The sequence below is a fragment of the Balaenoptera acutorostrata genome, chromosome 6 (assembly GCF_949987535.1).
Source record: "Balaenoptera acutorostrata chromosome 6, mBalAcu1.1, whole genome shotgun sequence".
Taxonomy (NCBI): domain Eukaryota; kingdom Metazoa; phylum Chordata; class Mammalia; order Artiodactyla; family Balaenopteridae; genus Balaenoptera; species Balaenoptera acutorostrata.
The window spans coordinates 36,851,875-36,866,009 of NC_080069.1; the positions used below are offsets into that span (position 1 = coordinate 36,851,875).

The following is a 14,135-nucleotide window of genomic DNA, read 5'->3' on the forward strand; positions in this document are numbered from 1 at the left end:
AGCCCTTCATCTTTCATGTTAGGAAATGGTTGCACACCAGCCTAAATGACTTATCTAAGGTCACATAATTATACAATAAGAGAGATACCCCAGGTCTCCTGATAACAAATCCAGAATATTTTCCATTTCATAAAAGAGGTTTATACTATAATACAATCATATTTTTTTAAAAGATCAAATCAGCTATCAAGGAAAACCAATACATGATAACATTTTAGACTTAAAAAGAAAACCCTAGAGCAAGAGTTTATTAAAAATATATGTTGACAACTGTGTAACATAATTAGTGTGGAATACAGTGTTGTAAACATTGATGGCAGAAGTTCATTGGTTGTAGTAATTTGTGTGTTTATGTATTACTCTTGTGTATTAGTTGTGCTTTCATCTGTATCAGTGGAGTTAAATTTTTTCCACAAAAATTTCTCATTTGATTTCCAAAGAGGAGCTTCAAGATCCTCTTTCCTTTTGGAGGATGCAGCAGAAGGCACTTTTTCACACAGAGTCTCTATTACTGCCAAGTCGGTGAGTTTACTAAGACTCTCATCATTCTGTTCATTCAAGATGTCCCAGAAATCTTTTGGTCTCTGTTTTGCTTTCTCCATGGGCCCTGAAAGAACTTTCTTTGGCAGTCGTGTGGGACTGTTCCCGTGACTTTTAAAGAGGTCATCAAGAATAGAGGTGTCACCAAGTAAGCTTACAACAGAAGTGTTTTCTAACACTGGATTTTCTATCTTTTTGTTTTCCACTTTGAAAAGGGGTCCATTTCTTGAAACATCCAATCCTGTGAGATTCTGTCGGTTTTTCACGGTATTTTCCAACTTTTCCAACTCATACGCTCCAGACTTACTGTTCAGGAAACAGGATGCTACAGTATCTTTGGATGCTTGGCTGTTTTTCCCATTGTTCGTCTCTTGGGTAGAGCTTATAGGTAATTTCTTAGTTTCCACATCATTAGAAAGCACCTCTTCTCTATAGAAACTGTGATTTCGAAACTTAATTGATTTTTCTTTATATATTTTTGGGCTGCAAATTTGAGAAAATTTTTTGGTAGAATTTTTAAATGACAAAGTTACAGAATCTGACACCCTTTCTTTTATAAGAGACTCTCTTTTTTCAGACAGATTCCTGACTCTCTCTCCTTCCTCATAGGCAGATTTAATGCATTCTGAAGGGGAATCCACAAAAAATTCTTTTACCTCTGGATACTGAGAAGCATAAAAGTCTCTTAGCATTTTCTGTCGTTCTTCTGATGTGGCATTAGTTATATATTTAGCAAATTCCTTTACAGAAGACAACTTAAAATAAGAAGCCATTTCTTCAAATTGTTTTCTGAAGATTTAATGAACAAAACCAGTGGTTATTTTTATTACATTTTATTTTTAAAGAGCTTGTTTTCAGTGTTATGCTATGTAGCAACAAAGCAATGTAATCGTATTCCTTTAGCATATATTAGCTTAATTCCATAATGAACATGCATTTTACACTTAGGAGAATATGATCTCTTTCCTTACACTATTGAAAAAAATATTCTAGCTCATGAAATTACCAGCTTTTTAAGTTATTCTGACTTATACTATCAGGCATTTCCTGGGAATTGTGTGATCCCAGCATGCTGCTACTCCAGTCAGCCAATTTATGCCTTACATGAAAATCATAATTTATCTAATCTGTATTTGGAAATCTATATTGCATTCAAGATCCATGAAATAAAACTGTCAAAGAAGGGTCTTAATAAATAGAAAAGAGAAAATGCTGAAAAATTAAGACAGGAATTTTTTTCATCTATCTTCTCTTTTCTCCTTCCACAAATATCAATACAATATAGAAATTTCACACAACTTTTTGATGAGCCTAAAGGAAAGTTCTAAACTGATAAACCTAGATTCTTTTTCAGTATTGATCTGACTTCAGTATAGATAGCTAAACTAGTAAGTCAGATGCTATTTGAAGAAATGCGTTTCAGTCCTAGTATAAGATATTAATAAAAGCTGTCATATGCATGTGTGAGGAAATGAGCCTTCTGAAACCCTGCTAAGATGGAAGTGGAAAGGTTGTTTAGGAACCCTGGGCACTAGACTCTGCTCCTTTCCCTAGGTGAGGGTTCTATGGACTGAACTGTATCCTCCCCCAAAATTCATAAGTTGAAGCCCTAAACCCCAGTGTGACTGTATTTGGAGATGGGGCCTTCAGCAGGTAATTAAGGTTAAAAGAGGTCATAAAAAGTCACCAGAGAGCTCTCTCTCTGCCATGAAAGGACACAGTGAGAAGGTGGCCATCTGCAAGCCAGGGAGAGAGCTCTCACCAGGAACCAAATCAGCTGGCACCCTGATCTTGGACTTCCCAGGCTCCAGTACTGTGAGAAGTAAATTTCCGTCTTTTAAGCCGCAGTCTGTGGTATTCTGTTATAGCAGACTAAGACAGAGGGTATTGGTTTGCTGATGCTGAGTTTAGGCCATGAGTCAGGAGAGCCCAATGCTTATAAATGTTCTTTTAAACAAAAGCCATAGATAGTGCTGCAGCATATGATTAAAAGTCCCCAAATTGTAGAATTATAGCTATTTTTATATAATATTTCCTTACAACATTCATTTATCCACTCAACAAATATTTATAGAGCCCTCTTATTTGCTAGGCACTGTAAAAGAAACTATACAACAGTGAACAAACCCCAGTTCCCTGTCGTCAAGGAGTTTATAGTCTAGTTGGGGGAGAGAGATACATGAAAATCAAACCAGAAGGGAGTGATAAACCCCATGATGGAGGTAAATACGGCACCCTGTTGGCACCCACAGAAGGGGTACCTAAGCCAGTGACTGGTAGTGGACAAGGCGGCAGGGAAGGCTTCTCTGCTGTCACCACAAGCCAGTCAGGTAAAGATGAGCCAGGAAGCCTTCTAGGGAGAGAGGGAACGTGCACGGGCCCAGTTCCAAGAAGACTTGGTGCACACAGGGGCAGGAGAATCTGCCAAGAAAAAGGCTGAAAATCATGAGGGATCCGTACGCCAATTTCAGAAGTTTGAATTTTATCCTGTATACAACAGAGAATCCTGAGGGTAAAAAATGATTTTTTTAAATGTACGTAAACAGGAGCTTTATTTAAAGCCACTATTATTTTTGCCACTCAGACCAGGTTATATAAAGTTTGTGTTTCCTTTGATTTTAGTGGCAACCCATGCTGCAAATTCATGACTTTCTCCTGTGGCTTCAGACGAGTACCCTGGCTTCTAGTCCTCACCACACCGGTCCTGCTACTTGTTCCAAATCCAGGTACTATCTATGCCTGATCAACAGCCACTCTCATTGCCAACAAAATAGTTAATAACACAAAAACAAGTTTCCAAATTTCTGTCCTGGATATGGCCAGTGTTCTTTGTTGGAAAGCAACAAGTATGTTCTTAAAAGGTTCCAGTTTTAACTTCACATGAAGTAATGAAGTGTCATTATTTTGTTTATTAATCATCTCTGAATCATTTTCATGGCCTTTCTCATAAATATTTGTGCTGTGAAGATTAAGTTATTGGCAGGGTTACAGGCTGATGTCTTTTATTCATCCAAGACTTGGTAGTGTTTCAGCAGTTGCCAAAGTACTTTCACCTTTGCTGTGCTGACCTCACCCATGACCCTGCAAATCTGTCACCTCTGGGAGGAGAGGTGCTTCAGACCTTATTCGACCTGAGTAGTATGCTAGTAAATGGGCTGTGTGGTTGCCCTTTACAGGATGAGCTATGCTTACAATTCATTTATTTTTGCCTTCTGAACTTGCTTTTGTAATTCTTGGTCTTTCTAAACACTCAACGAATTGCAAGGTACAACCCGGGGATACAAGCTAGCCACCACTTTGTGAAGAAAATTTTGTAGACACTCATAATCCATTTAGAGAAAGGGGCAGCAGTGGGGCAAAGGAAATCAAAGTTAGGTATCTTTCAGTCTTTCAGCAAGTGTATCAATAGTGTTTATGTATCACGGAAAAAATTCAATTTTTCTCCTTTTTTTCTCGAGGAACTGAAGGAGAAGGGATGGAACACAGCTAAAACCATGTTCTTTCTGCCTAAGCTTTCTGAAGTGAAGGTAGGACTGAAACGTCATTCCGATAATCCATGGGGCTACAGCATGGTACAAATTCTTGATTCACATAAAGTAGGATGGTTAGCAGGAAAGAGGTGCTAGCAGTTTGGACACCGATCCCTAGTTCAGATGTTGGCATTCTAATATTAGACACCTTTCACCTTTTTATTTAACATGAGCCATTTATCCCTAGGCTAAGTAGAGAAAAAAAAAAGAGGCAAAAACTAATTACTGTTAATACTTTTATTTTTATATACAGTGCTAAAGGGGATAAGACGTCTGTGCTTAAAGACTGGTAAAATGTATATGGTTGGTCTCCTAGCAAAAATAATTGCCCGATGAAAATTAACCGCAATTTACCCAAAATCATTGTTGTAAATCTGTTTGTGAGGAGTTGTGTTGCTATAGCAGTGTGGGGTGTTCACCTTTGTGGGCAACGGTGGGCAGCTGAGAGGCGTGCTCCAATCTGCCACACCAGCACCCGAGGAGCTAAGGGACAGGTTGCCTGGGAGTTGCCAAAACCCGAGGGAAGCATCTGGAACACGCAGAGCAACCACCATTTTCCTATTGTCCATAGAAGTTGTCAGGACCAACTGGACCATGCCTCCTCTCCCTGCTTACCTCAGTCACTACTTCTCAGTTACACATAACCACTGGCTGCTCATCCCCCTGCTAGTCTCTACATCCCTGATCTAATCCAATCCCTCATCCTTCCAGACCATTCCTCAGTGCCCCTGGAACCAGGCTATGATCTACTAACTGTCCTGTGTCTTCTACCCAAGGAGCCCTCTGTCTCCTCCTGATACTGCCTCCCCACTGCAGCCCTCACAAGTCAAGATCTTATACCTCACATCCTTAAACCTCAGGGTTCATGCTTCCCATTGCTGCTTCCAGATCATTTTTTCTTAAAAACTCCTTCCCCTCTTTAAGGTTTGTGCTATCCAGCTTAACCATTCTCACCCTCACCCCACCTTGTTAACTGACTTCCTAGTTGCTTCCTGATAGTGATTGAACACTCAAGATCCTGGATTAATGCTGCTTCCTTTCCCATCTCCTGCCATCATTCTTGATAACATCAGTATCCATGTGGATGTCCCACCCAACTCCTGGCTCACCAGTTTCTTGACCTCACCTCCACAGACTCGATTCCATGTCCCACCCAACTCCTATTCCCAAAGTCATATACCACTAATGTCATTACCATTAACTGCACAACCTCCAAATCCCTGAATTCAATCATATCATGCTCCAGTTCAACTGCTCAATTATCCCAATGACAACAATGCTGGAATATACCCTTCATCTCATCAGGTCCTCCAATTTGCTGACTCTTCTGCTTTCTCACTAACATCAGCCTCCCCTTCTCCAGCTTATGTTCAATTTTATAATCGCTTCTTTGCAAACATCCTTTAGCTTCCTTGCTTCTCTCTCCTTCTCCTGGTAAAACTCAGCTGTTTCCCTATTCTGTGTCTGCAACTGAACAACTGAAGCTTGCTGAATGAAGTCTGCACCACTGCACAGATGGTTTTACTGGAATTACTCTCAAATAGGAACTTAACATCACCCAGGAAGTCTAGCCCCACTAAGCTTGCTTTCCTACTTTATGACTTCCACTAATGACTTCTTTCATAATTTCTCTCTCCCCAAATCTCTTTCCCTCTGTACTGATGACTTTAATTCTCAATTAATTGAGGAAATATCGCTGTATCTGTGCCTTTCTTTATCCCTTTCTCTTACTACTTCTCAAAGGCTAGATCTTCCGCTTGTGGTCTGGATCCCACCCTCTCCTGCCTCCAGGACTTCACTTCTTCTGTTATCACCTCTCTGGCATGATCTCTTTTTTTCCTATTAGTCTTTTTACTCAACACACAAACAGGTTCTATTATCTTCCCAACTTAAAAACAAACTACACTTCATCCCACAATGCCCTCCAGCTACTGCTAGTTTCCACGTCCAAACTTAAGGAGCAGTCCCAGGGGCTTGCCCTTTCACTGCTTGACCACCTCACCCTGGCATCTGCCTACTTCGACTGCTCATGGAAAGGTGACCAAAGAGTTCTTCAGCTCCAGGGGCTTTCCCACTTCTTCTGATTCTGGTTCTCAGCAGCAGTCAATAAAGTTAAGTGTTCCCTCCTTTTTGAAACTCTCACTTGTCTTGGACTTTAGGACCTTGCACTGGGCCTCCTACCCAGTAGGCCACAGTCACTCTCCAGGCTCAGTACTGGGGCTTCTCCTCTCCTCTCTGTGTTCTGTTCCTAAGGTGTTCACACAGTCTATGGCTATAAAAACTATCTGTAATCTATTTATAATGTCTATGCTGATAACTTCGAAATTTAGACCTCCAGTCTCCAAATCTCAGAGTAGCATATCCACTGCCCATGTGGCATTTCCCTATATCCTCAAATTTAATATGAGCAAAAGAGAACTCTTGATTTTTTTTTTTTACTCCAAACTTGTGTCTCTCCTAGTTTTCCCCATTCAGTGAATCCAGTCTGCTGCTTAAGGCAGAAAATTGGGAGTAATCCTGTCTTCTCCCCTTCCCAAAAACCAGTTCAACATCAAACTGAATTTATCCATTCAGCTCTGTCTCCATGGCAACTACTCTATTGCAAACCACCATCACCTAGTTCCTTATGGTTTCCCTTAGTCCACTCTGCCCTCTTCCATGAAGAAGCTGGAAAAATCTTTTAGAAACATACATAAGATCATGTCATGCTTCAACAGCTTTCTACTGCAGTTGGAACAAAATCCAAATTCTTTTCTATAATCTACAAGGCTTGGCATGCTCCAGCCCCATCTATGTCTCTCCCTTCATCTCATGCCATTCTCTGCTTGATTTATTATGCACTAAGTACACCAGTCTTCTCTCAAAACCTCCTTCCTCTTCAGAAAGTTCTTACTTTGGTTCTTTGCCTCATTATCCTTCAGGTCTTAACTTAAATATCACTCGTATAGAGAGGTCTTCCCTGACTACCCACTAGAAAGCGAGTTATATCCCTCCCGATCCCATTATTCTCTATAAAGGGGGCCTGTCTACTTTTTTCCTATAACACACCATTTTATAATTATTTATTTATAAGTTTTTTTACTTTTGAAAATTATACGGTTTGATGCCAACCCCCATCCCACTGTACTGTAAGCTCTATGCCTCTTTTTTTACACTGTATATTTAGCATCTAGCAAAATGCCTGAGTGCATATTAGATGCTCAATAAATACTCAATGAGTGAATGAATATAATGCACTTAAGTATTTCATTTATATAAAATAATTTCATGTTTTATCAATTTGGGGATTAGCTTTCTGAAAACACTAAAACATTTGGGATTTTTTTTTTTTTTTTTTTTTTGGCTGTGCTGCGTGGCTTGTGGGATCTTAGTTCCCTGACCAGGGACTGAACCCAGGCCACTGCAGTGAAAGTGCTCTAAACACTGGACCACCAGGGAATTCCGGGATTTATTTTTTAAAGTGTACAAATTCATATTTCTCTGAAATATTCAGATGCCAGGTATAGTTAAAATTCAAATAATTTGTGTATTTTACTAGGTAGTTATATTTCTTTTGAGAATCATTCATAAAGTCCAATGTTGTTATAGATGACATACCTGCGGATCCCTTTTGGTGTTTCTCCAATTATGAAGGTGGTCTGGCCTGTTCGGTAGACATTTTTCTTCTTCTGGCTTACAGGGTGTGAAATGTAAAGGGGAAAGGAAATGCTGCCTTCACTTGGTTGTTGGCATTCCTTTGTATGTGTCGATGTATCTTCCTTCATTTTTTCCTTATATGTCTGAAAAAAGGATGAAAGCAAAAACTCTGAAAAAACAGTCATTTTTGGTCAAATAAGGAGACTGTCTTACTTTTTCCCAGTATTCTTTACAATCTAGTATATCATATTCTCCAAGTGATATCACTGTCAGATCTTGTTAGATCTTTAAAAAGATATTACTTGTAGCAGTAATGTGATGTTTCTCTTTTCATTGTTTAAGATATATGCTAAAGATATACCCTTCTTAAAGATACAATAAAAGAAATGGTAATATGATGTTTCTACTGTCAAGACTACGGGTATACTGATACACATGCTGGCATCCACTCTCCTAAACAAGGATAAAAATTAATGATTATATAAATAATGGCATAAAAATGGTATATTTAAAATTTTTAATTCAGCAATTTCTCTCAATAGTATTAAGCAGACTTTCAGTTATTTAATCTTATATAAGTAGTCAAACTTTTAAGAAATAACAACCTTTATATAATAATGAAATACACTAGGTTTTGTAAATCCTACTTCAATCTCCAGTGGGTTGCATGAATTACTTAGTGATTGTTAAGATGTTAACTAGAGGTGGTTGAAATTACAGATAGAATCATATTTATTTTACAGACTAAGGGTGTCTTGCATAACACAAATTGTTAAAAATAGTGAGTCAAGAAAAAAATAATTTTAACCTGTATGGTTCCATTTTCCCTGACAAAATGGTAAGGTGAGTATGTGGAAAGTCCCCATCTTATTCCAAAAAGAGAAATACTGGATGCAATTTGACAACAACAACAAAATTATATTTGAGCTCAAAAGTAAGAAAGGAAAATCTCTAGATGCCAAAACCAAGTAACATAGTGGTAAGTGGGAGCTGAAGCTCAGCAGCCCCAGGGATAGGGTCCTAAGTTCTAGTCTGCAGGATTCCATGTGTAGAGGGAAAATGGAAATGATTTAACTCTCTGAATTAAAAAACAAACAAACAAACAAAATAAAAACACAGCAGGAATTAAATGGATATCCAGTTTTCAAATTAAAGCTAGGAAAGCCCAAACTGGGGGCACAGGATAGAAACAGGCTCCCTTGTTATTCTAGATAGAATCACTGGTGAAAACATGGAATGTCCAGCCTGTGCCATTTGTGGAATCTGATTTTGTAGCACTTGCATTGTATGGAAAAATCTAAGCTAAAAACCAACATAAAAAACTGGCCCAGAACCAGTGAAAACCATAGATCTCAATGAGGGGTGAATACAAAAATATAACATAGGAACACTTTTTAAATCTAGAGAATGCTTGTGATTCCAATGCTGGGGGCAGGGGGAAAAGAGTTCAGGTAAAAATTATAAAGAACATACAAAGCCCACTGCCATGAAAGTGGACAGATACAACAAACGTGAGAATCCATATCTGAGGAATTATAGATAACAAAGCAATCTGAAAGAGACTTTAAATCATTAGCATATCCAGAAAGATAAAGGAAGAACTGGGTATTGTAAAATACCAGATCTGAGAAAGAACCAAATACAAATTCTAGAAAAGAAATATAGGTTTGAAAAAAAATAGACATAGAAACAAACTTAAAATATGGGTTAAGCAGCAGGCTACACAGCCTTACAATGATAGTTGATAAATTGGTAGAGTAAAATTACTCAGAATGCTAGGGAGAGAGAGAGAGAGAGAGAGAGAGAGAGAGCGAGAGAGAGAGCGAGAGAGAGAGCGAGCGAGAGAGAGAGAGAGAGAGAGAGGGGGAGAGAGAGAGAGAGAAAGAAAGAAAGAAAGAAAGAAAGAAAGAAAGAAAGGAGGAGGAAGGAGGGGATAAAGGAAGAAAGGAGGAAAGAAAGGAGGAAAGGAAGGAGGAAAGGAGGAAAGGAAGAAAGGAAGGAAGGAGGAAGAAAGAAAGAAAGAAGAGAAAGAAAGAAGGAAAGAAAGAAAGAAAGGAAGGAAGACAGACAAGAAAGAAAGACAAGAAAGAAAAATTAAGAGACAGAAGACGGCAGAAAACATACCAACATTTCTAAAATATTAGAAGGAGATAACAGAAAATGGAAGAGATAATGTCAAAGAAGTAATAGCAGAGAATTGAAGAAGGCATGAATCCTCAAACTAAAAAAGGAGAGAGAATCTCTAGTGTGAAAAATGAAAATAAATCTGTACCTTGTTATATCACAGATAAAGAGAATATCTTAAAAACTACCAGAGAAAAATAAGCTATCCCACAAAGAAATAATAATCAAACTAAAGGCAGAATTCTCATTACCACTACCACCATCACCACCACCAAGAGAAGATAATGAGAGTATCTTCAACATGCTGGGAGAAAAAAACCGTCAACCTAGAATTCTAAACCCAATTAAACTATCACTTAAGAAATCTGCAGGCATACAAATACTACAAAACACAGATTAGTAATTGTCAATTAGACAGTGATTTTTTCTTTTACAGGAGTTCAATGGGATTGAAGTGGCACATATCACTGAATGTTGGTAGGGAATGGCTTTCATTCCACAAATATTTACTGAGCACCTATTACATTCCTGCCACCATGCTATGCAGTTGAGAACAAAAATATTTACATATTCAAAGAGGCCCCTACTCTTAAGGGGCTTAAAAAAGCTGAGCCCCCCCTCCCTTTTTAGTTTTTTCCATTTTTAAAATAAATCATTTATCTCTTTAATTTATATTCAAGTTCATTTCATTGAAATAAACTGAACAAAAGACATAATTATATGTTCTTTAACAGCAAACCATTTCTAATGAAAAGAAATTGACTTCTTCAATATCTAGTGTGACTCACGTGGACAAACACAAAATGCCAGGTTGCCATTTTGAACCAGGGCTTTGCTTCAGTCAGTAATGCTGAAAGTACTTTCCTCAAAGACATCATTTCTTAAATCTTAAAACATTATTAATAAAGAGAGGAAAATGCTGATCTTTAAAGATAAATTTGAAAGAGATTTGATGCATTTATTTTACATCACAAGAAAACAAGATGAATGTTAAAAGTTCCTAATAAAATAGCTCATAATCTTTGATGATTCCCAAGAAATAATTATCCATTATTATAAGGAGGGATGGGAATGTTTACATGGGGATAAAGGGAGTAAACCGAAAGAGAAGGAACTGGGCCAACCAAGAACACTCCCTCCTCATATACTGCAATTTCTGAAGCCATGGAGAAATCATGCCAGGCCATGGCAATTTTCAATTATTTACATGATTACTCTGGGTCTTTCTGACCCTGGCAGCATTACAAAGCTCATATTTCGAACAGATACATTTTTTCTTAAGTTGGTTTTACAAATTCTTCAGGGAAATTCAACTTTTCTATTCATAGCTATCAGACATGTGGATCTTTAATTTATGCCAAATATTATACACTTAAAAACCTGATTATTTTAGATAATAATAAAAAGAGAAAAGCATTTTTTCTCTCACATTGGCTCAATATCCCATCTTTTACTTAAAAAAAAAATCTAGGTTCAGATTTCCATTTTAGTAGGGTAGTTTAACACTTACTGAAACAAGGCTGTGTAACAAAATTTTGTTTACTAATTATTTTAATAAACATTTTGATGCCCTTGTTATAAAAGCTGGTTTCACTATTTATAGTAAAATAGTATCTTTTACAATAGCTGATGTAAGGAAAATAGTGACAGCGCAGTTGCAATTGAAGGGACAGTTATAATTTATTATAAAGCAAAGTACAAGGCCTGGGGCCAAGATGAAAAGATTCCAGACCATGTGAAATTGGACGCAAACTCTTTCACTACCGCTTATGTCAAAGTTGGGAAGTCATATGACACTGAGGCAACACTATGAAGTAGCAATAGTAATGAAGGGTCAAGTAATGAAAAATTCAGTAAAAATGAGCTGGATTAGGAAATTAAAAGAGAACATTATCACTCCTTAATTTTACGGTAGAGGGTGAGATTGCTTGCTCAAGAAAGCAAAATAAACCCACTCTTCTTTCCACCAGAGAACAGAATGGCCAACAACTGGAACACTATGTCTGTATCTGATAGGAAGTTTTGAGATCATAACATGAAGAAAGTAGAAAGCCCAGTTTCTGTAAAAGCCCCTAATTGCTCCTAACTTTTTCCTAGAAAGTTTCTTCTAAATTATCCAAGATTTGCTTTGAGAAATTACTTCTATACTCCGTGATTCTGATGAAGGTTTCCTTCCTCTTAAGATTTATGGTTATAATGAAAAGGAGGGAATTATGAAGACAAGAACTTTGTACAGTATTTGTATAGTATAAATATGTCTGCTAATAAGTATTTTAGAAAGTTTGACACTGTTAAAGTTTAATTTATAACTTAGTAATTGCTATGTTCATGATTATCTTCATAAATTATTGGATATTGTTAGGTATTTCTACTATGGTATTTTTATGAAAATAATCAAGTTCAACTTATGGAATCTTTATTAAAAATAAAACTTAGTAAGTATAAAGAGTGTAGTAATTATTTCTAAATAATGTAAACATACAGTTAAAAGATCCATTTGATGATGAGATTAAATGAATGGAAATGTGAGGTTACTTAAGAAGCTGAATTTATCAGAGAATATTGAAATAAAAATCCTAATTTATGAGTGGTAATATGTCTTCCTCCTTTGGACATATATGTACTATGTGGAGCAGCCAGCTGAACGTTGAAAAAGTAGAAGAAAACCCACCCCCATCAGAGTTAAACAGGTCTAAAAAGGTAAAAGATCGGCCATGGCTAATTATGTTAAGTCCTAATCTGATTTATATAATTAAAAATTTAAAACATAACATGTTATTGTCAGAAAAGTAAATATTTGTCATTAAAAATAAAATTCGGAATATAAAAAATTATTTAATTCAACAAAAACATTAAATATATATTATTTCTATAAATGGTAATTGTTTTAATATATTTTGGCCAAAATAGTCTCCTCACCTATCCACAATCAAATGTTTAATGTGGAAATGGCTCACTTCAAAGACTTCATGAATAACTGCTTTTTTAAAAATTGAAGTATAGTTCATTTACAATATTATATTAGTTTTAGGTGTACAACATAGTAATTCAATATTTTTATAGATTATACTCCATTATTATTAAATTATTACATTATTATAAAACAAAGGCTGTATTTCCCTATGCTGCATAGTAATATATCATCAACATCTGCTTTGACTTAATTTTGATAAAGTTATAAAATCATTATTCATTTTTCGAATGTCTCTAAAATATATTTAAAAATACATCATAAAATTACTATTTAAACATGTGTAAAGTATACAGTCTGTAAAATAAAAGCTATAATTTTAAGTTGTAAAAGATATACATTAGGATTACAATAAATAAGAGGGCACTTTTGTAGGGAAAAATTTCTTCTTTTAGAGTAGCCAAAATGAATTTACACTAGACCTAGTCAACTGTACATAATCTTGTACAACTAATTTCTTACTGTAAACTTTTAGGTTTATATTGGTTCTAGAAGGAAAGTTTATCTTTAGATTAATAGTATGAGATATTCAAATGACCTTTGATAATAAATACTTTCTTTTTCCTTTGGACCCAAAGTGTACTGTCCGTATTTCAAGGCATTAGACCTAAGCCAAATAGCAATAATAGCAATAGCCAATTAAAATATTGAACCAGTAGTTATTTTTTTAAAGATATAACTGAGAAAAGATAAGGTATATATAGATTTTCAATATGAAAGAGTAAGAAAAAATAAAACTGACTCTTAAAAAGTTTGCAGATAACAAACTTTAATGTCAGTGCACTGAGAAAAGGAAAAAAGGGAATATTCCCCCTACCTCACGGCCATATGATTACATTAGCATTTTTCTTTTTTCTCTGCTACATATGAAATTTATCTTTATATAATAGAAAACTTCATTGGAATAGTGCACAGAATGTTTAAGGAAAAAAACTCTCTTTCTTTGAAGTAAAAAATAATTTTGGAGGCAAATTACTAAAGAACTATAGAGGGCACCTAGGTAGGAATAGCAAGGAAATGAGAAAAGTTGATAGGAATCAGTTTTTCCCATACTCACCCACCTGTGGGCAACAAATGGGTCAGGAAACATTACAATCCAGGAGACTGAGTTTCAAAAACAGCCATGAACAGCCTCTAGTTCCCATTTTGGCAGGAGAAACACTATCGCAATCTCTACCATCTTTCTAAATCTCTTTGGGGCTAATTACTGGAGACACATCCATAGCTGGTACAGATAATGCTGATTCCTTTTCCTCTGCTCATCTGTATTCCCCACAAGTAGAGGAAGCTTGGAGGGGGACAATGTACAATGAAGAACAGCCTGAAAGAATGGG

The 14,135-nt window shown here is 36.4% G+C and overlaps 1 protein-coding gene across 4 annotated transcripts in view; it reads right to left on the reverse strand.

Annotated features, from left to right (window-relative positions):
* Positions 1 to 220: 220 nt before the first annotated feature.
* The window catches only part of ERCC6L2 (ERCC excision repair 6 like 2), a 155,927-nt gene continuing 142,012 nt past the window's right edge, over positions 221 to 14,135 (reverse strand). For 3 of the 4 annotated variants that reach the window (XM_057548476.1, XM_057548475.1, XM_028165127.2), the window contains 2 exons: positions 7,668 to 7,849; positions 221 to 1,329 (listed from right to left, as the gene is read on the reverse strand). In XM_057548476.1, coding sequence (XP_057404459.1) covers positions 357 to 1,329; positions 7,668 to 7,849 — 1,155 coding nt within the window. In that variant the 3' untranslated portion in view covers positions 221 to 356. Of the gene's footprint in view, positions 1,330 to 1,359; positions 2,962 to 7,667; positions 7,850 to 14,135 lie in introns of those variants that run through there. The other variant, XM_057548477.1, reaches the window with a different exon arrangement.